This window comes from Anabrus simplex, chromosome 1 (genome assembly GCF_040414725.1).
Source record: "Anabrus simplex isolate iqAnaSimp1 chromosome 1, ASM4041472v1, whole genome shotgun sequence".
Classification (NCBI taxonomy): Eukaryota; Metazoa; Arthropoda; class Insecta; order Orthoptera; family Tettigoniidae; genus Anabrus; species Anabrus simplex.
The window spans coordinates 605,913,435-605,937,472 of record NC_090265.1 but is presented as its reverse complement, the minus strand read 5'-3'; the positions used below and the strand labels follow the sequence as shown (position 1 = coordinate 605,937,472).

The 24,038-nt window shown below is 38.9% G+C and overlaps 1 protein-coding gene across 7 annotated transcripts in view; it reads left to right on the top strand.

The window, feature by feature from the left end:
• Positions 1–24,038, top strand: part of LOC136857197 (TGF-beta-activated kinase 1 and MAP3K7-binding protein 2) — a 517,262-nt gene that overhangs the window by 347,941 nt on the left and 145,283 nt on the right. For all 7 annotated transcript variants that reach the window (XR_010858511.2, XR_010858512.2, XM_067135661.2 and 4 more), the window contains one exon: positions 1,420–1,521. Coding sequence is in view for 5 of the 7 variants with exons in the window: in XM_067135661.2 (XP_066991762.2) it covers positions 1,420–1,521 (102 nt within the window). In the remaining 2 variants the exon portion in view is untranslated. The remainder of the gene's footprint in view (positions 1–1,419; positions 1,522–24,038) is intronic.

Here is a 24,038-nt window from a genome sequence, read left to right as displayed (position 1 = left end):
AGATCATACTGCATCTGCGTTAGCCATTAGAGCTTCAGTTGGCACCAGAGTGACGCAGCAAACTGTAACAAATTGATTACTTGAGGGACAGCTCCGAGCCAGACGTCCTGTAGCGTTCATACCACCGATTCCAAATCACTACCATTTGTTACTTCAGTGGTGTCAAACTAGAGCTCATTGGAGGGTGGAGTGGAGATCTGTTGTGTTGTCAAATGAGAGCTATTTCTTATCTTGGTGCCTGTGATGACAGTAGGTTGGTATGGAGGAGGCCAGGTGAGTGCTTCAAACCAAGCTGCCTGCGTCTTCAACACACTGGACCTACACCAAGAGTTATGATTTGGAGGGTGATTTCCTTTGACAGCAGGAACACACTCTTTGTTATCTCAAGAATCTTCACAGTGGATTTGTACGTCAGCCTGGTGATTGAACCGGTTGTGCTGCCGTTCATTCGCAGTATTTAACAGGGTATTTTGCAACAAGATAACACTCATCCTTATGCCACTGCTGTCACCCATCCTGCTCTACAGATTGTCGACCAGTTGCCTTTGCGTGCAAGATCACTGGACTTTCCACTCAGTCAGCACATATAGGACATTATGGGATGACAAATCCATACCAGCAATAACCATTGCTGATTTGACTGACCAAGTGCAACAGACATGGAACTCTACTCCACAAAATGACATATGGCACCTGTACAACACAAGGCATGCATGTTTGCATGCTTGCATTCAAAATCATGGCAAGTACAGCAGTTATTAATGTACCACTATGTCACATGTCATCTTGTGCATACTTGAACTTGTGACCTGCAAACTTTAATCAAAGAAATATATTACCTAGACAGTTGCTTAGCCTAAATTGCATTCCTCTAAATTAATGTCTTCTTGGTGTTGGGATTTTATTTATCGCCAATGTACATCCCTATGGTTTTTGTTCCTTCTAAAATTAGAGATCCTGTCCCTATAATCACGATATCAGAAGTCATATAAAAATACAATCTTGCTTGTATGCTCTTCTTCCTAGCATTTTTTCCCCCACACAGTTATATATTGTGTTCGTATTTACTGTATATCCACTTTTGTTGACCAGCTTGTCCATGGTTTTCATTCGAAGCAATGGTTCCAATTTATGAGGCTTTTTATAGTCAGTGATTCTCGTGCCTCAGTAATAGTTGTAAATATTAAAGGTAACCAGTGCAATAACAACAAAATAAATTCACATCTTGGCCCACTTTTGTTTGATTTGCCCTTATAGCACATGATATAGACCAATTGTGTTGTTATATTTCTGTTCACAAGGTTATTCTAATTTCGTAGCTGCTAGAATTGTTATTTCTTGATGATTAATAGAAAATTTTCATTTCTATTATTTAAAGATCTTTACTTTGGAAATTAAGTATTTTATACTTAATTTCAGTGCCATTGGGTGAGACAGATGAGGAGTTCTATAAGAACATTTATACTGGCCAACAGGGCTATGTGGGCACTCGTCCTTCATCTCGAGATGCACCCCCACACCGTGAGTTTTCTGGTATCGCATGATATGTGGAAGTTATGTCCCCTAGAACATGCATGTTTTCCTAACATTTGTTACTGGACTAGAAATTTACATTAGCTCTCAAATTTATGTTCTTATTTACACCATATTTGCTTCACAGTTATGAAAAGTTAGTAATTTAAAATTAAAATAGGTGTTATTCTGAAACCCTTTACAAAATGTCATTTGTTGTGATTCAGAAATGCATGTTAATTAATGCCGGCTACTATTAATACAGTAATAGCATTACTGGTTTTACATCCCTCTTAACTACATTTTACAGTTTTTGGAGACTTAATAACTTAAATTAACATTGCCTCTCACAAAATAATATAGATATGTCTGAGAACATGCATGGGCATTTGCTGGTTCAAGAACCTCAAATAGTTCTTGACCTTTGCATAAACTACAAGAGATGGCACCGCAGAAGATCAGTGTTCATTCATCCATCACTCTTCTGCATTGTAAACCTGAATAACTGAGTAGATTAAAGATTTAGTCTTCCTTGTTAATATACATTGACCAGCAGAATTAATGGATCACTTGAATTTTCAAAGGAAAAACATGTTAAATTGCAAAACATTTGTTTTATTATTTTCATGCATTATTTTCATTAAAAAAATATCCAAGTAATGTTATCTGTCTGTTATCTCTACCCTTAGTCAGTTGGATAAATTTTTCATGAAAATCAGTGTAAATAACAAATATTTCACAATTTAACATGCTTCTTCCTTTGAAAATTCAAGTGATCCATTAATTTTGCCAATCAGTGTAAACCAACACTTGAATGAGTTAAAATAGTAACTTATAAGAAGGAATCAAAATATAGAGAACATGTACAGTGCAGTTAAATCCTTTGCCAGGCACCTGGATCTGTAGAAGTGACAGCTACAAGAAGGGGAATTATATCATTTTCTAATGCAGAGGGGCAATGGCTATGTTGGCAAAAGGATTACACACATGCACATTCAAGGGAAGATGAAGTGTCGGCTGCCAAAGAAGAGGTGGATGGACTTGGTGTGAGAAGACCTGATGGAACAGAACCTAAATATTGAAATAGCCCAAAACAGAGAACTATGGAAGAGACTCATTAGAAACAGTGATTCTGCCTAGTGCGGGATAATCAGAAGAAGATTAGATTGGCCTTCCTCATGACAGTATCAGCACATTTTTATACATGTCCATATACTTCATGACATGCAGTTTATTTTATATACCAAGACACCACTCGCACTCCTCAGAAGGTCTGCCTTACAAATAATCCAATTTCACCTTTAAGAGCTGCAATGAAAATGAAAATCCACACCCTGTTTCCAGTCATTTGACTAGGTTAGGAATATAATGAATTAAGCCCCCATCTAGCGGTAAGGATAGAAATTGTGCCGGCTAAGAGCCACAATTTTTTTTTTCTTTTTAAATAGCACATTTATGGCCAGTAATAATAGTTGCAGTTGATCAAGTAAACAGCATTGGTACTTCAGAATAAACAGAGCGAGTGGCTGCGAGCTTTGGGTCGTGTAACTGTCAGTTTGCATTCGGGAGATAATGGGCTCAAACCCCATTGTTGGCAGCCCTGAAGAGGGTTTCAAATCAAATCAAATCAAATCAAAATCTCTTTATTTGCAAATGAGGTGTCTACCTCGGTGGCAAATGGTACACTAAAATACATTATTGTCAAGCACTAAATATTAAATTAACAAGAGAAGAAAATTTTTCCTATAATACAATATTATACAATTTACGCTAACAATGTTTTCTATTAAACACACAGCTCATCCTTAATAAATTTATATTGTTTACAAAATTCTACTTATAATATATCCTGTCCTACTTACAAATATAGTCAACTGATATACAGTATGTGGAATTGCTTCAAATGATACTATACAACTGGTATAACATTAATATTTACATTGCATTTATTTATTTACTTTTTTTTTTTACCCGTTCTGGATCCTAAGTAGCATAACGACCTGCTGCGTCTTAACCAGAGCCCCTTTTGCCACCACTTTTCAGAGTTCCTGAAGGGCCTTCACAGCTACCGTAGCGGTCCCAGGGCCCTCGAAGTCCCCACTGTACTTCACCCCTACAGGCAGTCCCCTACTTTGGCTGTCCAAACTCCTTAGACCAGGGGATGGAATTAATTTATTCACACACATTTTTTTATATACAATAACCTGCACTGGTCGAATGCCCTCTAACATTTCATTTATTTTCTCTGTTGCTGTTTATTCTCTTCTTGAATATCTGTACAGATTTTGGAAAAGGATCAAACACTACCCCTGGTAAACTGTTCCACTCCTTCACACCCTTCCCAATGAATGAAAATTTACCCCAATCGCTTCTGCTAAAATTCCTTCTAATTTTATATTTGTGGTCAGTCCTGCCGATATAATTATTTTCCAACTGAAGCCTCTCACGGATATCTCCCCATGCTTCTTCTCCTGTATAGGCTCTATATAATCCTGTAAGTCTAGTTTTCTCCCTTCTCTTACTTAAAGTTTCCCACCCAAGTTCCTTTAACATTTCTGATACACTACTCTTTCTCCTGAAATCCCCTGTTACAAATCTTGCTGCTTTCCTCTGCACACTATCTATTTCTTTTATTAGGTATTCTTGGTGAGGATCCCAAACACTGTTTGCATATTCCAATAATGGACGAACCATACTCAAGTAACTTTTTTCTTTTAATTCTTTGTTGCATCCTTTAAGTAGCCTCATTATGACATGTAATGATCTGTATGCTTTCCCAACAATGTCATCAATATGACCCTTCCAGTGCAAATTACTTTCAAATCTCACACCTAAGTATTTGCACTTGCCATCTTTTGGGATAACTACCTCATCCAAAGTATATTCAAATTCAGTTTTAAAGCTCCTGTTTGTAAAAGTTGTAACAGTTGATTTGCCTCCATTAACCTTCATATTATTTTCTTCAACCCATTGTTGGATACTTTCAAGGTCCCTTTGTAATTCTGAACAATCCTCAATGTTGTTTATTTCTCTATAAACAATTATGTCATCTGCATACAATCTTATTTTTGATGTTATATTGTTCCCTAAATCATTTGCGTATATTAAGAAAAGTAACGGACCGATTATACTACCCTGTGCAATTCCCTTCCAAACTTTCTCTTCCTGAGATACATTATTTCCTACTTTGACTTTCTGAACCCTTGAATTTAGAAATGCTTTTATCCGACGTGTAACCCTTACGTCCAATCCTATTCCCTCCAATTTCTTTAATAATATTCCATGTTCCACTCTATCAAAGGCTTTGGAAAGATCTATGGCTATGCAATCTAACTGACCTCCTGAATCCAACTGATCTGATATGTCCTGCTGAAATCCCACCAGTTGTGCCTCACAAGAAAATTTCTTTCTAAATCCATACTGGCTCCTCATGAACCAATTTTTATCATCACATATCCCTCTGATGTACTTCGATATTAAACTCTCCAGAATTTTACAAACTATACTGGTCAGGCTGATTGGTCTGTAGTTCTCTGGTTTCCTTTTATCACCCTTTCCTTTATAAATTGGTATTATTATAGATTCCTTCCATTCCTTTGGTATTACACTATTATTTATGACATAGTCAAAGAGAAATTTTAAGTAAGGCACTATGTACCACCCCATTGTCTTTAATACCTCCCCAGTAATTTGATCACTCCCTGCTGCTTTTCCTTGCTGAAGCAGTTGGATTTCTCTGAAAATATCTTCGTTTGTGAATGAGAAGCTTCTTGTTTCCCTCTGTCTCTCTCCCTCTCTATCTTCTGTTTCGGTTTCCAACTCTTGACAATCATCTACTGAATCTCTAAATTCCCTACTAAATAGGTTTGCTTTCTCAGTATCTGTTAAATAGTGTTCACCCCCTTCTCCCACCATTGTAGGAATTTGGATTCCTTTTCCTTTTTGATTCCTGATATATGAATACAGCTTTTTCCATTTCCCTTTGTGGTCATTACCCTCTTGAAGTATGCCATTCATATAATTCTCTTTTGCTTCCTTTTTCACTCTATTCAGTTCCCTCATTAGGTTTTCTAGTTTCTCTACTCTCCCTACCCTCTTTGATTTTCCTGTTTACTATTCTACATTTTCTTTTTAATTTTCTTATTTCCCTTGTATAATAAACAGGGTCTGAGGTCATTTTACCCTTCTTAACAGGTACAAATCTCTTCTCTCCTTCCCAAATAATTCCTTTAAATTTAGCCCAAAGTGTATCCACGTTACTCCCTTCACTTATCCAACAACTGAATTGTGAGTTAAGGTAAGTCCCAAATTCATCAACTTTAGTTTTTCTGTACAATTTCTTGTCTTGTGTAACCCTCTTATTAAGCCTTTTTGGTACGAGTCCTACATCCATTATTACAGCCTTATGGTCTCCTATTCCTTCAATTACCTCAGTTTTATCAACAATTTCCCATGGTTTAACCAAGAATACATCTAGTAAGTTATTGAGACGAGTCGGTTCTTGTACTACTTGTGTAAATCCTCCCTCCCAAATTAACTTATTTGCCAGTTTCTGTTCATGGGCTTCACTTGCAGCTCCTTTCCATTCAACTTCAGGCAAATTTAGATCTCCCCCAATTATTACCATATCATTATTATTGTTTTTACAAGTATAATCTATTATTTTTTCAAAGATTTCCATGTCTCTTGCCTCTCTTCCAGGCCTGTATGTTCCTATAATTCCCACCTCCTTCATATTATCACAAACTAATTTTATCCCTAATATTTCATCCCTTTCATCGGTAAACCATTCATGTGAACAGTAAGTTTCCTTCACCAGAATAAACACCCCCCCTCCCTTTTTATCTCCTCGGTCTCTACGATAGACTGTGTACCCTTCTGGAAATACTTCTCTATTACCCACCCCTTCTTTCAACCACGATTCCACTCCTATCACCACATCAGTCTCATAAGATTCCATCAATGTACCAAATTTTAATTGTTTATTTACTACACTTTGACAGTTTACCAAGAGCAATCTCAGACCCCCTTCCTCCCTAAAACTTGACTGTTGCAATTGGGTAACTTGAAATTCCTTACTATCCTGAGTTTCTTTTTCTAGTTGACTGAGCCAGCTTAAAGTATAGCTGGCTCTTTCTACTAGTTTTCCTGGTCAGTATTATAACTCAAGGGAGTTGCCTGTTTTACAGTACATATCTTAAGATTAATAAAATCTAGAACAATATTTCCTATCTTTCGTTTACCTGAATTGTTTAGATGGAGGCCATGTTTTGTATAACAGTATCTCTCAAAGCTGCTGCATTCAATAACCTGAGTATTCCGAAAATGATTACAAATTTTAACAATATCTGTATTGACCTTGTCCACTTCAATGTTCACACACGAATCTCTACTCAAATCATGCCTGTGGGGCACGTTCACTACAAAAACGTTAGTGTGGGTCAGCTTCCCTAGTGTATGTTTAAGTTGTGATCTTACATTCTTGGCGTCGTCGCGAGCTACGTCGTTCGTCCCACCGATGATAAGCACTGCATCGCCGCTCCCGAAGTTCCTAGTTGCTGCTTCTACGTTTTCCACAACCCTGCTGATAGAAGCTCCTGGATATATTTCTCCGGTTGCTGCTATATTCTCGTCGTTAATCACTCCCGCAATTCCCCTTCCTTGGCTATCACCAAACACAGCTACCTTCGCTGATTTAGGCCTAACTGGGTCTTGAATCTGAATTCTAGGCCTAAATTTCAAACTCGGCACGGCAACGGATCGCGATGATTTGGTTTCACGCGCGCGATCACTTTCTTCCAGGATTAAATTATTTAGGGCAGAAAACCTATTTCTAATGTTTATTTCCGGAAATTCAGTTGTAGATTTCTTCTTAGCCGGCCATCCACGAACTACTTGACACCACGTGCTCGAGTTTGTTACTTGTACCGGTATATCACTCGAAGAATGGTCAGTCCCAAATTCTAGCGATCGCAGTCTTTCTTTTAATTCTTGATTTTCAACTTTAAGAGTCTCATTGTCCTTTTTTAGAATGTTTATAATTTCTAATGCACTTTTATATTCTTCATCGACTGTTTTCGGTGCTTCGTCAACGCCGTCCCCAACAACAACATTCCGAACACACTGCTCACAAATCCAGTCAACATTTTCATTAGTTTTTACGTCTCTAGGGCAATTTCCGCACTTATAATGCCACCATCGATCACATGAATCACACAACATTCCATTTTTCACTAATTTTCGACATTTTCCGCACTTTTCGTCACATTTTACGGTTAATTTACTCGGAGAATAAAATACTACGTCGTCATTACCGGGCGCCATTTTGAAAAAAAAACTAGGCAAATGCTGAGGCTGTACCTTAATTAAGGCCACAGTCATTCCCTTCCTACTCCTAGCCCTTTCCTATCCCTTATTCACCACAAGACCTATTCACAATGTAAAGCAAATTTGAATTTTTTTAAAAAAACTTCAGAATACTTCATTGAAGAAAAACCTACTAGGGGAGGCAGGGATGGGATGGAGCAATCATTATTATGAAATCTGAAGGTATGTAACTGCAACCAGTGTGACGAATGAAAGAGCTGTACTCTGCTCTTCTCCACTATAAAACTTTTAGCAATGTTGTATATGCAGTATTAATTGTACCTAACAATAACTCTCCCACAGAAAGAGATTTCAGTGTTGATAGAAAAAATCAAACACCCCCTGTGGATGGGGGACACAGATGAAGAATACACCCACTGTATCCTCTGCCTGTTGTAAGAGGTGACTAAAAGGGGCGACTAAGGAATGATCGAATTAGAATCATAAAACTATTTGTGATTAGTACCACTGAGCGTGGAACACCATGGGTCGCCTTTACTTGCGCGTAGTACCACTATGTTGGGTACCAAATAGGTTTGTGATTAATAGCAAACGTGGGCACGACTGCTTTTACAGTACCTGTGATTAGTAGCACTATATGAGCGACACCATGGGATGAAGGAACCCATGGTTCTGGCTTGCTTATGATTAGTACCCCCTATATGAGGAACACCATGAGATAGTACGAGTCCCTGTGGTTAGTACACTTAGGTGATGAACACCATAGGTTTGCGTTGCCTGTCAAGGGCGCCGCATTGTGCGGAACACATTAGGTCTGTAATACATGTGCAAATTTCATTATCTGCGAGTCGTACCATAATGTATGGAATACCGCGAGTCTACGCTACTCTTGATTAGTACCGCAAGATGGGAAATACCATGGTTCTACTTTTCTAGCGATAAATACCATTATGAGGGCCAATGACCTTGATTAGCATATTCTAATCGATTCAGCATCGTGCTATAGAAGCAGTCCCTTGGTCCGTACTACTATTGTTTTGTGCCAGCTTCTGTGCATGTGAGGCACTGTGGGTCAGGTCCACTGATCATTTTAACTACATATCAATCAATCCATTCATTCTTCATCCTCATGCTTTGAATTCTGGTCAGTGGAGGATTTTAGACTTTTAATTTGTCATCTCATTTCGTACCATTAGGGGCCGATGACCTTGATGTTAGGCCCCTTTAAAAAACAAATATCAATCAACAACATCAGAAAAATTCAAACAGGATCCAGGCCTACATTATCTACACTGGAATCACTTATGGTTCAGAAGACAAAAAGGTCATCACAGGAGGAAGGATGCTTCAAGAAAACCTACACTGAAAAGCAGTTTCTGGGTGCAAAACAAGCTAAAAGGAATTTACCGTAGAATATGCTAATTTTATTGTATAATATGATATATTTCAGAATAAATAGCTATCAGGAGGCCAAAGACAGTGTCATTATCACGTAGGGGTCAGCTTGCTTTGGATTTTCTGAGGAGGGGTGGGGGGAAATTACTAGTAGTCCACTTCAAAGGTTGGCACTTTGGAACTGAGTGAGTTGGCTATGTGGTTAGGGCCACTCAACTGTGAGCTTACATTTAGCAGATAGTGGGTTTAAACCCCACTGTACCGGGCGAGTTGGCCGTGCGCGTAGAGGCGCGCGGCTGTGAGCTTGCATCCGGGAGATAGTAGGTTCGAATCCCACTATCGGCAGCCCTGAAGATGGTTTTCCATGGTTTCCCATTTTCACACCAGGCAAATGCTGGGGCTGTACCTTAATTAAGGCCACGGCCGCTTCCTTCCAACTCCCAGGTCTTTCCTATCCCATCGTCGCCATAAGACCTATCTATGTCGGTGCGACGTAAAGCCCCTAGCAAAAAAAAAAAAAAATCCCACTGTTGGCAACCTTGAAGATCGTTTCCCATTTTCACAGCAGGCAAATGCTGGGGCTGTACCTTAATCAAGGCCACAGCCGCTTCCTTTCCACTCCTAGCCCTTTCCTCTCCCATCGTCGCCAGAAGACCCTTCTATGTGTGTGCGACATATGTATTTTAAAAAAAGGAAAAAACGCTTCTCTGGAAATGGATAAAGCAGGAATCACACTCGCTTGCCAATTCTCACATACCAGTATAAAATGGCAGTGAAATCCTAGCAATACACTATCCCGCAAACTACAAGTTTTTTCTCAAAGTCCTTGCTCATTTTTTACACAAAGCCTTTAAAATTTTCCCCGTATATTGCGCTCAAATCCTGCCTATTACACTTCATTTGTGGAATATTTTCAATTAATTTTCTGAAATGCTTGGATGGAAGGTTCTATTTCAGTACCCATGAGGGTCATTAATCTTTGAAGTATTCCACCCTTTACTCACTGGTACTGGCTTTGCGACATTACCTGCATTCTTTAAGTCTGTACCCTTGTACTGTTTTGTTACTCCTCCTCTATTACACACAGATTCTTCTTATACATACATACGTACATGCATACATACATCTTCATTGTAGACTGTTAAGTCTTTCAGTGTTCATAATTCAGGAAAAGTTTCTTCGTCAGTCTTATGTTATCCTTGGTGTGTTGAAGTTCTATGTAATTAATATGAGGAATGAGAAGCATTTTCTCAGATAAATTAGAACTTTTAAGGAAGGAATCTTAATCAGAAACAACTCGCTGATTCATTAGGCATCCCTTCATCAACGTTAATCATCATTTCATCATTTCCCAACTCCAGTTTCCCAGGTGTGGTGTACAAGCGCTTGCCATCTCCTTCTGTCTTCATACATCTTCTGATCCAGTATATCCTCCCATTTGTGTCCTCTGTCCTCCACATCTGATCTTACAGTCTCTATCCAGCGTTTTCTTGGTCTTCCCTGTGGTCTTCTTCCTATGAGATTAAGGTCAAAATATTTTTTTGGCAGGTCTTTCCCTGTTCATTCTCATTATATGCCCATACCACTGAAATCTGCATTTCTTTATGACACTGGTAATAGGAACCTCAATACCAGCTACTTTCCTATTCATTTAATTTCTGATCTTGTCCTTTCTGGTAGTTTGGTTCATGGTTCTAATGAATCTCATTTCAGTTGCTTGGATTCTACTGAAGTCTTTGTTAAGTAGGGTACATCTTTCTAAACCATACATGAGGATTGGTACAAAGTAAGTGTGGTACATGATTGTTTTCACTGTTTGTGGTATTTTGCAGTCCCAGAGAAGATTTCTGACTTGACTGTAGAAGTTTGATGCTTTCTGTGTCCTGCTGAGTATTTCCTGCCTAACAGTGTTGTCTTTTGAGACTGTGCTTCGGAGGTACTTGGTGGGAAGCTGATTCGATTTTTACTCCTTCCAGAAATATATTTGAGCATGTTCCTTCCCTGTTGATGGTTATTTCCACTGTCTTTGTTTTGCTCAAGTCAGTCCAAAATTTGTGAATGTATTGTTCCATTCGTTAAGTTCCTTCTGAACTCCAGCTTCTGTCTCTTCCCATAAAAGTACATCATCAGCAAATACCAGGGCGTTTGGTTCACTATCCATTTTCTTTATAGATTTTATAACCTTGTCCATTACTATTACGAACAGGAGTGGTGATAGGGCACTTCCTTGTTGGACACCTCTCTTTGTTTCAGACCATTTTGATCGTCCGTTGCCTATCTGGACACAGCTGTAGCACTTCTGGTATAGCTTCTTGACTTGGTCAATTAAGTACTTTGGCACCTTTAGGTCTACAATACCAATATAAAAGGTCCGTTATCGGACATTATAAATTTTCTAGCTAACTCATTCCTGGTGGCCAGCGTTTCGCCCCAGTGTTCTAAGTTGGGCTCATCAGTTGGTAAATAGCTCACCCACCAAGACGCATGGCTAGTGCATACCGTGGAGGCCACTGCGTAGGCCACTTAGAGCCACCGACAATGCCAGTGCTCTAGGAGAGACTTTGTCTCATTACCAAAAATTGATGCCTGCCTGGCCATCGGATGATATAGATGTTAATTATCATAGGGAACCTGAAATATTTGTCCCAAATGAGTAAATCTATAATACCAATAAAATATATATAATACCAGGATACCGTCATCTGTTTCCAGTGCAAGGATGTTTATATATTAATTTCTTTTACTGTTTACTATTTTGTATAGTACCGGCCCCGCGGTGTAGGGGTAGCGTGCCTACCTCTTACCTGGAGGCCCCGGGTTTGATTCCTGGCCAGGCCAGGGATTTTTACCTGGACCTAAGGGCTGGTTCGAGGTCCACTCAGCCTACATGATTAGAATTGAGGAGCTATCTGATGGTGAGATAGCGGCCCCGATCTAGAAAACCAAGAATAACGACCGAGAGGATTCATCGTGCTGACCACACAACACCTCGTAATCTGCAGGCCTTCAGGCTGAGCAGCGGTTGGTTGGTAGCCCAAGGCCCTTCATGGGCTGTAGTGCCATGGTTTTATTATTATTATTATTATTATTATTATTATTATTATTATTATTTTTTTTTTTTTTTTACAGTGGTTTCCTACTTCCTTGACAGTCTTCCTCTATCCTTGTAGTAAAGTCATCCCAATACTTTTCCTTTTCTTCCTTGATCAGTGTTTTTACAGCCACTCCCTTTTTCCTGTATTCCTGTGCTAGATGTTCAATTTCTAATTCATTTCGTCTATCATCTGTTTTCTGTTTTTCGAGGTTTAATTTTCTTTTCAGTATATTTCTATCTTTCACTGCTGTCTTCACTTGGTCATTCCACCAAGGTGTTTCCTTCTCTTTTGGTGTGGCACTTGTTTATCCGCAAATTTCCATGGCTACTTTTACAAGGGTTTCTTTGAATAAGGACCATTCTTCTTCTACTCCCCCTTACTCAGTTTTGGGTAATTTGGCTGTTATCCTCGCTTCATAGTTTCCTTTCTTCTCCATGTCCTTTAACAGCCATGTCTTAATCTTTGGTATTTTCTTTTGTTTAATTTTGGGCACATGGACATCTTTTAAGGTCGGCGATTAATAGCTGATGGTCGCTATCTAGGCACTCGCTGGGTATGACTTTCAGTTGTTTTAAGTTGTTTCTCGCACAGAAATCAATCAGGTTCTCGCCTTCAGAGTTTCTGTTACCATAGCCATGGGGGCCAACGATGTTTTCACAGCCTAGTCTTTCTTTACCATCTTGGACATTCAAATCACCCATAATGATTCTGTTCTCTTCTGTGGTACATCCTGTCTGCGGTTCATATACTTGCAGAAGAGTATGATGTGTATTACCAACACTCAGTCTCATCTGGATGATCTTATCACATACATATTTGACATCTGTCTGTGTGTCTACATAGTTATGAAGGAGAAAGCCAAATCCATTTTTGGATTCATTATTGTTCCCACTCCAGTAAAGCACATATCCATTTCTCAAGGACTTCTTCCCATATCCTTTCCATTTTGTCTCGCTCAACCCCAAATATCTTCAGCTTACGCCTCTCCATAAGTTCCACAAGTTCTTCATATTTGTCGGTGAGAATGAGGCGGTTGAGTGTACCAATTTTCAGTTGCTCCTTCTTGGGAGGGTTTTGTGTCTTCCGGTATCTCCGATGAGCATCAGGCTTTTGGCCATCATAAATTTGGACGGTACGAGAAGAACTGTCATGTCCGGTATTTAATTTATTCTTCCATCCGAGGCTTGTTTTAGGTTTGAAAGCAGTACATTCATACTCAACTGTTGACTTGCTAGGCCTAACACAGGTGAGGATTTTCTTTCGGGGCTTACTCCTTTAGCCTTTGAAGATCCCTCTTTTCCATAAGGCGGTGGTGTTCTCTTGAAATTATCCCCAGGAAAGATGGGTTGCCTCATCCGCCATCTCTGCCATTCCGGTCTCCTTCTCTGCTAAAGATGCCGTTGCCTCATCCGCCATCTCTGCCATTCCGGTCTCCTTCTCTGCTAAAGATGCCGTTAAGGTTTTCGCCCTTAACCGTGGGCATGGGTTTCACGTTATACCCCATGGGGCTGGGTCCCTGTCTGAACTTAGCCATCCTTAGCCCACCCCTGCAGCATGGATGCGCCAGGCAAGAATTACTCAAGTGGAGGACAGGGAAAGTGACTCTCTCTCCCTTGAGCCGGGTTAATCATTGGATATGATGCTACAACCAAAGGCATCAAGATTAAGAAAAACAATCAAGAATTGCCGTTCAATCACTACAGGTGCATAATTGGGAGGATGCAGCAGATCTAAAGTAAAGTGCGAGAAATATGAGGATTTGAAAGTGATTTTAGTTGAATTGCTTTATCAATCCCGGGACTCAACATTACCTTATAAATTTGTTGTACTATACATACAGTGGGTTGTCTTCCACGTAATTCCAGTTAATATGTAGTTGACATTCAATCCCTTCAGGAGTATTTTACCAGGGCTTTACTGTATACTAATTATGGACAATCATTCTTTGCAACAATTTTTTTTCTGGTTTCCTTGATATTAAGTTGGCAAATATTGTCCTTGTTACTGAACATTCCTGTGTAACTTTTTTGTATATGTATATTTAGTTTGTGTAGCTCTGCAACAAATTAATGTGGTAATATAATTAATCATGGTAGACAGTAGTGTTTTGATTAAAGGATATAAAAGTTATGATTATGAGAAAATCCACATTTACAAAAATTCATAAAAGGAAACACGCTCTTTAATTACAGTAATTAACCCTTTCCCGCCCGCATTTTCACTCCGCTTATCCCCAGGTTTCAACCTATTATTTAGCAAAAACTGAAACTGACCGTATTGTTTCGGAAAAAGTTAAATACAATAAAAACTATTGGTCACAATGAATTCAAATTTTCAATAACGTTAGAAAATATACTATCACATCCATTTCTCTGTTTATTGAGTCGTCTGAATCCCTCAAAACCAATAATCACATGATTTTGGAAGTGGAATGATGCCCATGTATATAAGATTTTATTTAATCTGGGCAAGGGTCTACCCATTCTGTTTTTATCTTACCAGAATGCGACTGTTTGAAGGCTACATGGTTATATGTGCAATAGGCTATGCCACTGAATAGTTTTTCTCTCCTCCTAACATACGTAAAAACAACCTCTTTCCCCTAATACTCTTTCCGAATTATGCGCAGGTTCAACATCATCCATTTAATCATTCGGAGTAACGAAACGTAATATTTGTGTTACCTGAATTGCCGTGGCATCGCCATCAGGTCCGATTTATCGATTTTCGTTTTCATTCATATCACTGTTATCACTAAAATTATCTTCGTTGATACATTATTCACTCATTAAAAATTCACCTGCACCCCTACTCAAGGATTCTGTGTCACTTTTTTCGCCCATATTCAGCTCAGTTTCAATATACGCGATATTCAATCCCGCCATGTTTACGGACGAAACAGCTGACCCGCGCTCGCGGAAGTTCAAGACCGTTGCCTAGGCAACGTCAAGACAGATTATCTCTCTTTCTTTATTCCCTAAGGCTTGTAGATTGCACTGCGTGTTCATAAATGCCTTATAAACACTTCTCTGATGAGAAAAATAAAAAAACTATCGCACAGATCACAGAGGAATGCAGATAATGCAGCCGGGCGCTTTCGGGCACTAAGGACGGGAAGGCTAAATGAACAGTCGGGCGCTTTCGGGCGCTAAGGGCCGGAAAGGGTTAATGTGCATGTGATTATTTGGTTAAATTAACCTGTGTATCCCCCTTTAGAGTAGTAGTCAACTATAGTATTGTGTATATTCACTGTTTAATTTAAATAAGATTTTTCCCATGTAGGTATCTGTCAAGACAGTATGCAGTTGGAACTGACATTTAAAGGGGCCCATAGACGTGCAATATTATTGCGCAATATCAGGGTTTGTGCAATAAAGTTGATAGTGTGTATTTAATATTGAAGGGTTGTGCAATATATTGTACGAAATCAAGAAATTTTGAAATATATTGCGCAAATAGCAAAATACTGTGCTGTGTGTTGGCAATATTGTGCAATATCCCGTCCTCCCGCCAGTTGGTATCAACAAGCGTTGGAGAAGGTATCGTGATGCCAGGCAGAAAGGAGGAGAAAAAGTTTATTTTGGAGTTTATCGAAGTGTACCATGGCCTTCTGGCTCTGTGGGACGTTAAGAGCAAAGTGAGCAGTTCATCATACAATTCACCATTCATGCACAGAAAGTTTCGAAAATCATTTGGTTCCCATTTTCTCAGTTTATTGAGTAAATTTTCATGAGTGTACTTTTCTCTGTCTAGAAACTACTGTTTCGCCCTTGTGCTTCTTTTCCGTTTCTGCTTCTTTTTGGCACTTACGCCCACGGCGATCAAAACGCAGCAAAACTCACTCAGTATAATCACCAAATAAAATACCGGCATAGACTGACTATCTATTGCAACGCATATTGTACGTCTATGACTGCTTTGCACAATATATTGCACAACTATCAATATTATCTCCACACAATTCTATTTATTGCACAAACTCGATTTTTGTGCACTAATATTGTACGTCTATATGCAGCTAACAATATATTGTACAATCCATTTTGCGCAATAATATTGCACGTCTATGGGCCCCTTAAAGAATTATATCATTATATTAAATGAATCAGAAAGAAATATCCATCCTTGAAAGCCCAACTGAAGCCCAAAATAACCCAGAGTGGTTCCGAAGACCTTCGTCAGAGTCCATCTTCTACTTCTCTTCTTCAAACAGCTGTTTGCAAATAACTCCAAATAGTCATTCATCTTCATTGGATAACATATGATTTCTCACACTCTCCAGTAATTTATGAATTTGTTCTCCAGACAAACATGTTGAAATAAACAGGATCTCTGAATGATATTTCCCTGTAGCTCTTCATTTCGCTCATGGATGCTATTATAAAGGAACTCAAAAAATAGATAAGGAACTTAATGCATTTGGTTTTGCTGTTGATGTTGCCATTTGAGGAGAAACTGAGAGAGGTGTTAAGAGGACATTGGATTTTTGGAACACCAAGTTTAAAGAATATAAGTTAAATGTGAGCAAGAGCAAAACAGTGCTAATGAAAGTTAGCAGGACAAATAAACCTTGTATCCTGGGCAGTACAATAACAAATGATGGAAGTGCCAAGATAGAAGTGTTGAACAGGGTGGAAAAAGGACCCAACTTCTTCCATCAGGTACGGAACATAGTATAGGACAAAGGAGTTCCTGAGAGGGCTAAACAGACCCTGTTTAAGACTTATCTCGTGCCTATCGTGATATATAGTCTGGAGAGTTGTGTCATACATAAAAGAGAAGTAAGTCAACTGCAAGCTTGTGAAATGAAGTTCCTTAGATCAACTGTACAGAAAACAAGGAAGGACAGAATTAGGAATGATCAGATATGAAGAGGCCTGCAGGTCAGCCTGGAAGAAAGGCTGAGTGTTGCAAGGCTGAAGTGGCTAGGACATGTTAAGCAGATGCAGGTGACTCAAACACCAAGGAAGTATTTTGCAAAGATCGTTCCGGGACAAAAACCAATTGGACGCCCTAGAGAAAGGTGGTTTGAACAGATAAGAGAAGACCTAGAGAAGAAAAGAGAAACATGGGATACCTTAGAAAGAAGAGAAGCATACCAGGACTGTAATAAATGGAGGCACATTGTTCTTAAACATCCTGCCTGGCTCGCTGGAAGAAATTCATAATGATGATATAGGTGATAAGATGAGCAAGTTATAAATCATAAAGAATGACATTGCCCATTTTTGTTAATTTGTAGACAAATGATATATCAGATACTGTTTCCCAAAAATTGTGCTATGCTGATGACACTGCCATAGCATTTCAGACCACAAATCTTGAAGAAGAACAGATCCTGTCACAGGATCTAAGCAAACTTGATCACTTAGATGTGGTAACTTTGCCCAAATCCATCTATAGAATAGGTAACAGCTTTTCATGTGAACAAGTGGCTTGCAAGACAAGAGTTAGGTAGAGAGAGTGAAATGCATTTATTTCTGCTTCCCCATTTGGAGGCTGCCAAAAAGGCAAAGCTTACATAAAAAGTGGATTGACAACTACAAAGATTAAGAACACAACCCAGTATATACTTGTCCCAAGGTGGTGCAGCTCTTTTCAGGCATACTCCCAATGGAGGTTAGCGACATTCAATAATACTAGCTGTAAATAATGAATAGTTCCTTGCAAGATAATGAGATATACAGGGAGGAAATCATCATCATCATCATCATCATCGTTGACCATCTCCAGTTGCCCGAGTGTGGTGTATGAGCCTCCTCCATCTTTGTCTGTTTATGAACCACTGTTCTTTCGTGATCTTCCAGTCTTGTCCTCTCTCCTCGTCTTCCTTCACCAGATCGGTCCATTTTCCTTTGGGTCTGCCCACTGCGTCTTTTTCCTTTTACTTCTCTTTCATATTCTCTTCTTGCAGTCCTTCTTGCACTCATCCTTCTTGCATGGCCAAACCACTTCAGTCTTGCTTTCTGGATCCTCTGTAGTAGGGAGTTGCCTGTTCCCACCTCCTCTCTGACTTTTTCTTTCATTCCTGAACTTGTCCTTCCTGGTCTTCTGTACCATGGTGCGTAGGAACTTAATTTGTGCAGCTTGGAGTTCTGAGTTATCCTGTCTCAGTAATATGGTCGTTTTCAAGCTATACGTGAGAATGGGTGTATAATATGATTTATATAATGTAATCTTAGCTTTCAGTGGTACTTGTTTATACCACAGCTGTTGTCTTACTTGGTGGTAAAATTAAGTTGCTAATTTGACTGTCCACCTCATATTTTGCAAGGTTGTCTTTTGATATTATACTACCCAAGTACTTAACGTTGGAACACTGCCCAGTTTGGTGTCATTTATTCTGATTTGTGGTTTGTCATGTCCCCTCTGTAACTTCATCACCACCGTCTTAGCCTTGTTGATATATCTCTTAAACTCTTGACTCCATTTCTGCAGCTTTTCCTCCACATCATTTTCGGTTTCACCCCAGATCACCATATCGTCTGCAAAGATGAAAGTTTTCAAGTCCTGCTGCTCCGTACTTTTTAGTGCCTTTGTTATGGCATCCATCACAGTGATAAATAGGAGGGGTGACAAAGCACTGCCTTGCTGTACTCCTCTCTTCATTTCAAACCATTTGGACAGCCCACAACCCACTTGCACATAACTTCTGGTTTTTTCACACAGCATCTTCACTTTTGAATAAGACTGTCACAAACTCCCAGCTCTTTTAGGCATTCCAAGATACGCTCCCTTGGAATGTTATCATAAGCCTTTTTGATGTCTAGGAATAGTAGAAAAAGTTGTTTCTTTTTTTTTTCCCAGTGCTTTTCCTTTAACATCCTGACAGCAAAGATAAGGTCTGTGGTTGTTCTTCCAGGCCTAAAACCATATTGTTCCTCTTCCAGTAAAGGTTCTGCGATTTCTCTTAATCTTGATATTTTTTTTTCCAGAAGTTTTAGACCATGAGAGAGCAGAGTAATTCCACAGTAGTTGATGCATTTCTGTCTACTCCTTCCTAAAGAGAAGTACTATTATACCCTTCTTCCAGTCTTCTTGGATAGTGTTTTCCTGCCAAACTGTGTTAAGGAGTCTACATAACCACTCGACTGCTGGAGTTTTTGCTGCTCTTAACATATCTGCACTTAGGGTAGAAATCATCATCATCATCCTAAACCATCTCCAGTTTCCCGGGTGTGGTATATGAGCCTCCTCCATGTCATCCTGTCCTTGTACCATTCTTCCTCCACCAACTTGTCCCAATCATGACCTCTCAGCATTACATCGCTCTTAACTAAATCTATCCATTTCCTTCGTGGCCTTCCCACGGGTCGTCTTCCTTCTACCTTTCTGTCAAATTCCTTCCTTGCAGTTCTGTTTACTGGCATCCTCTTCATGTGACCAAACCACTTCAGTCTTGATATCTGAATCTTATTTAGGAGAGAATTGTCTATTCCTACTTCTTCTCTAATTTTCTCATTCCTAATCTTGTCTTTCCTGGTTTTTTAGGGGAAGAAATATGAAATAATATTATGTGGAAGATGAATATTTGTCACTCTTTGGCAAGAACATCTTGCTTGGTTAAGGGTTAAATTTATTTTAATATTAATATAAACAGAAGTAGGATAAATCCCCTAGTTATTTAATTTGTTGTTGTTAGTGCTGGTGCTGATAGCCATGTAGTTGCTCAGGTAACTTTCTTTGCTGGTTTGATGCTGACAGAGATTAATAGCGCTTTGAAGTTTAGAAATGATATTGCCTTCCACAATGAGTAGTGAAATAATATTTGGTATCTATCCAACAAAATTCTTTCTCTTGAAGTTCTAACTCATATATAAGGAATTCTTGATTTTGTTTCTTGGAAAAAGCACACAATGGCTTTGACTATGATGATGTAAACTTCTGTAGAGGTCTGGACATTGAAATTGCACAGGTAATGTCCACCCAAAAGATACATCTGTGCAATTAATTCATGTTATTGAAGTCCTTACTCAAATTTCTCTCATAAAATAACAATAATTTAAAACAAAAGCCGGCCCTGTGGTTTAAAGGTAGAGTGGCTGCCTCATACCCAGAGTCCTGGGTTTAATTCCCAGCGAGGTCAGGGATCTGGATCTGAGGGATGTATCGAGAACCAATGAACCTAGACGATTACAATTGAGGAGCTACCTGACAGTGAGATCGTGGTCCTGGTCTAGAAAGCCAAGAATATTGACAGAGTGGATTTGTTGCACTGGCCACACAGCACCTTATCTGCAGGCCTTTGGGCTGAGCAGCGGTTGCTCGGTAGACAAAAGCCCATCTGGGGTGGGGGTGGTGGTGGTGGTAGTAATAGTTTCTGAGGTTCAAATAATATTTCTGTTAAAGAATCTGTATCTCAACATTGAAACATGTAATTTATAGTATTTTTGGAGTGAGATATTTGGCTCATATTGATGGAAATATGAACTTTACAAGCTATTTGAACTCTAAAAGAACTGTACCATTTACTTACTCTGTAGAGCAGTTGCGTAGAGTAATACAGGATTACCACCGAAAACACCGTTTTATTCCTAAACTATATGTTGTTCAGGTTTATGTGAGCCCTATTATTCATTAAAATTTTGTTCCTTTTAGTTTCAAAAACATAGATGTATAAGATTAACTGTAGTAATATAATGACCGGGTGAGTTAGCCGTGTGGTCAGGGACGCGCGGCTGTAAGCTTGCATCCGGGAGATAGTGGGCTTGAATCCCACTGTCGGCAGCCCTGAAGATGGTTTTCCGTGGTTTCCCATTTTCACACCAGGCAAATGCTGGGGCTGTGCCTGAATTAAGGCCAAGGCCGCTCCTTCCAACTCCTAGGCCTTTCCTATCCCATTGCTGCCATAAGACCTATCGTGTCAGTGCGACGTAAAGCTAATAGCAAAAAAGTAATGGGAGGTCCGAAAACAAAAACAAAAAAACATGTTTCTATATTTTTAAAGGACTTTCTAAATATCAAGGTTCACGTCTGTAACATCTTTAGTTTTTTAGATGTAAGTATCCTCACAAATATTTCAACCAAATTTTCAATTCATTCACCCCCCCGCCTAAGTAATTTTCCAAAAACAAGAGAATGTGTGTTCCTTTATTTTTAAAAGAAATTCCAAATATCAATTTTCATGTCTGTAACATCTTTAGGTTTTTAGATATAAGTACCCTCATTCAAAGAATTCAAATAATTTTTTAATTCATTCACCCTTAAGTGGATTTTCTCAAAACAAAATAATATGCGTTTCTTTACTTTGAAAGAAGTTTCTAAATACAAATTTTCATGTCTGTAACATCTTCAGTTTTTGAGATATAAATGTAGTCATAAAAGGAATTCAGCTCCTTTTTTACCCCCACCCACTGTTGATTCCCCCTCCCTAAATGCGTGTTTCTTTATTTATAAAGTAGATTCCAAATACCATTTTACACGTCTGTAACTTTCAGTTTTTGAGATATAAGTATGCGCATAAGGGCCGGTTCTACCATCTGCTGGTAAAGTGGCTGGCAGCTGCCCGGGAGGTAAACTACCTGGAGGTGTAAATCCGCTGGTACTTTGGCTTGCGTCCAACCACCTCCGCGCAAGCGCTAGGTAGCTACCCGGAGCTAGACACCGATATACGAAGTTGGCTAGACTGATTTTCAGCGATTTCTCGCTTTCGAGTGTGGTGCTATCTATCGTTAGATGCATGAAACCCATTTCGATTGTCTTATTTCCCTGTGCTTGCGTCTGCTGATTATCACCAAAAAGCCTAATAAGGGGAGTCTTAAGAGTTATGGACAACGATTCATGTCAAGCTTTCGTGATTTTAATCTATGATCTTCAATATCAATACCTAATTGGGATTAAAATCTCGAGATTACATTTTCTTACGCCAATTATAACCTGTCATGTAAGGCAGCGTTTTTGAAAAGTATTCTCGTAGTAGATTGGTCAAGTCGCTCGCTCCGTAATAGAAGGTACGCAGGTTTTCATCGTATTTCTAATTTACATTTTAAAATGTATTTTCGTTCCCTGCCGTTGTTCTTAACTCTCTTTTACGCGCTACCATATACGTAGGCCTATACACACACATCTTCTTTACGGACTTATTGCCTTTGAGCATTCTATCTGCAGGCTTCTGAGAATTGATTAAGTATCTCCGCGATGGTCTATTTGCAACTAGTTCTGTGACCTCGTTTAGTTTCAGATGCTTCCATTTATTGATAAAGCATTTCATTTTAATTTTTAACTTTATGAAGATAAAGTTGGAAGGTACTGTAAATGTAAAGAACTAATCGGGATAAATATCCATTCATAGGAAGTGGACTTCGGGAATGGAATAGTTTCCAATTTCTTCGAAATAATTTACAAGACTATGTAAACAACTAATAGGGAATCTGCTACCTGGGCAACAGTCCTATAACATCACTTGCTATAAGTAGCATACATATAAAGCAATTTTCCTAGTAGACATAATATTGTGATAAGAACGTATGAAAAGTGGCATACAGATTAACACAACGCTAATAATGGAAATAAAAAAGATTCCTCATAATAAAGACTCGAACCTGCACACTTCGTATTACGAAGCGAGCGTGTTGACCATTACGCTACGAAAACACTTGAGGTGGGTAGGATACATACAGTAATATATATCTCGTGTCCGAAAACTGAAAAAAGTAGAAAATTAAAGCCCATTTGAAATGATTTCCAAATAGATTTTGATTTTATATCCTTTTAGAGTTTCTTTACGAAAGCTTGACGTATAAAATGTGTTCCCTGCGCTACCGATGCGAGAGGCTGGTGTGACCGTTGCAACTAAAGGGAAGCATTAATGTTCAAAATCCTGCAATACAATATCGATCACTGTTACAGTATACTGCTTTTTTCAGTATACTAAGCTACTTTGAGTTGCATATCACCAGAAATACAGCTAATAATGTTCAGCTCTCAGAACTTGCCCGGTAGGTAAAGTCTTATCGGGCCCTCGAAGTGGCCGATAAATTACGCGCCGGGTAACGACGATTTATGCTGCCGATAGCGCTACCTGGGAGTGGTCGGACGGAAACATCCTTTTACGCGGAGGACAAATTACACGCTACTTTACCAGTAGGTGGTAGAACCGGCCCTAAAAAGAATTAAATTTTATTCACTTCCTTTCACCCTTCCCCCTTAAGTGAATTTTTCAAAAACAAAAGGTGTTTATTTATAAATATCAGTCATCACGACTGTGACACCTTCAGTTTTTGAGATATATATCTATTCTCATAGAAAGTATTCAACTCCTTTTTCAACCCCCCTCCCCCCCCCAAATGCGCGTTTTTTTTTTTTTAAGGAGACTCCTAATACCAATTTCCACGTCTGTAACATCTTTAGATTTTTAGATATAAGTAGGATATCCTCATACAAATAATTCAACAAATTTTTCGATTCTTTCACCCTTTGAAGTGGATTTTCCGAAAACAAAAAAATTAATACCGGTTTCTTTATTTTTAAAGGAGATTCCAGATACCAATTATTATGTCTGCAACATCTTTAGTTGTTGAGATATCACTATCCTAATTAAAATAATTCTACCCCCCTTTTCAGTCCTTTTTACCCCCCATTTTGTTTTTTCCCAAAAAATACGTTTCTTTATTTTTATAAGATTAAAAATACCAATTTTCACGTCCGCAACATGTTAAGTTTTTGAGATGTTCTGTAGGTATGCTCATTTTAAAAATTCACCCTCTTTTT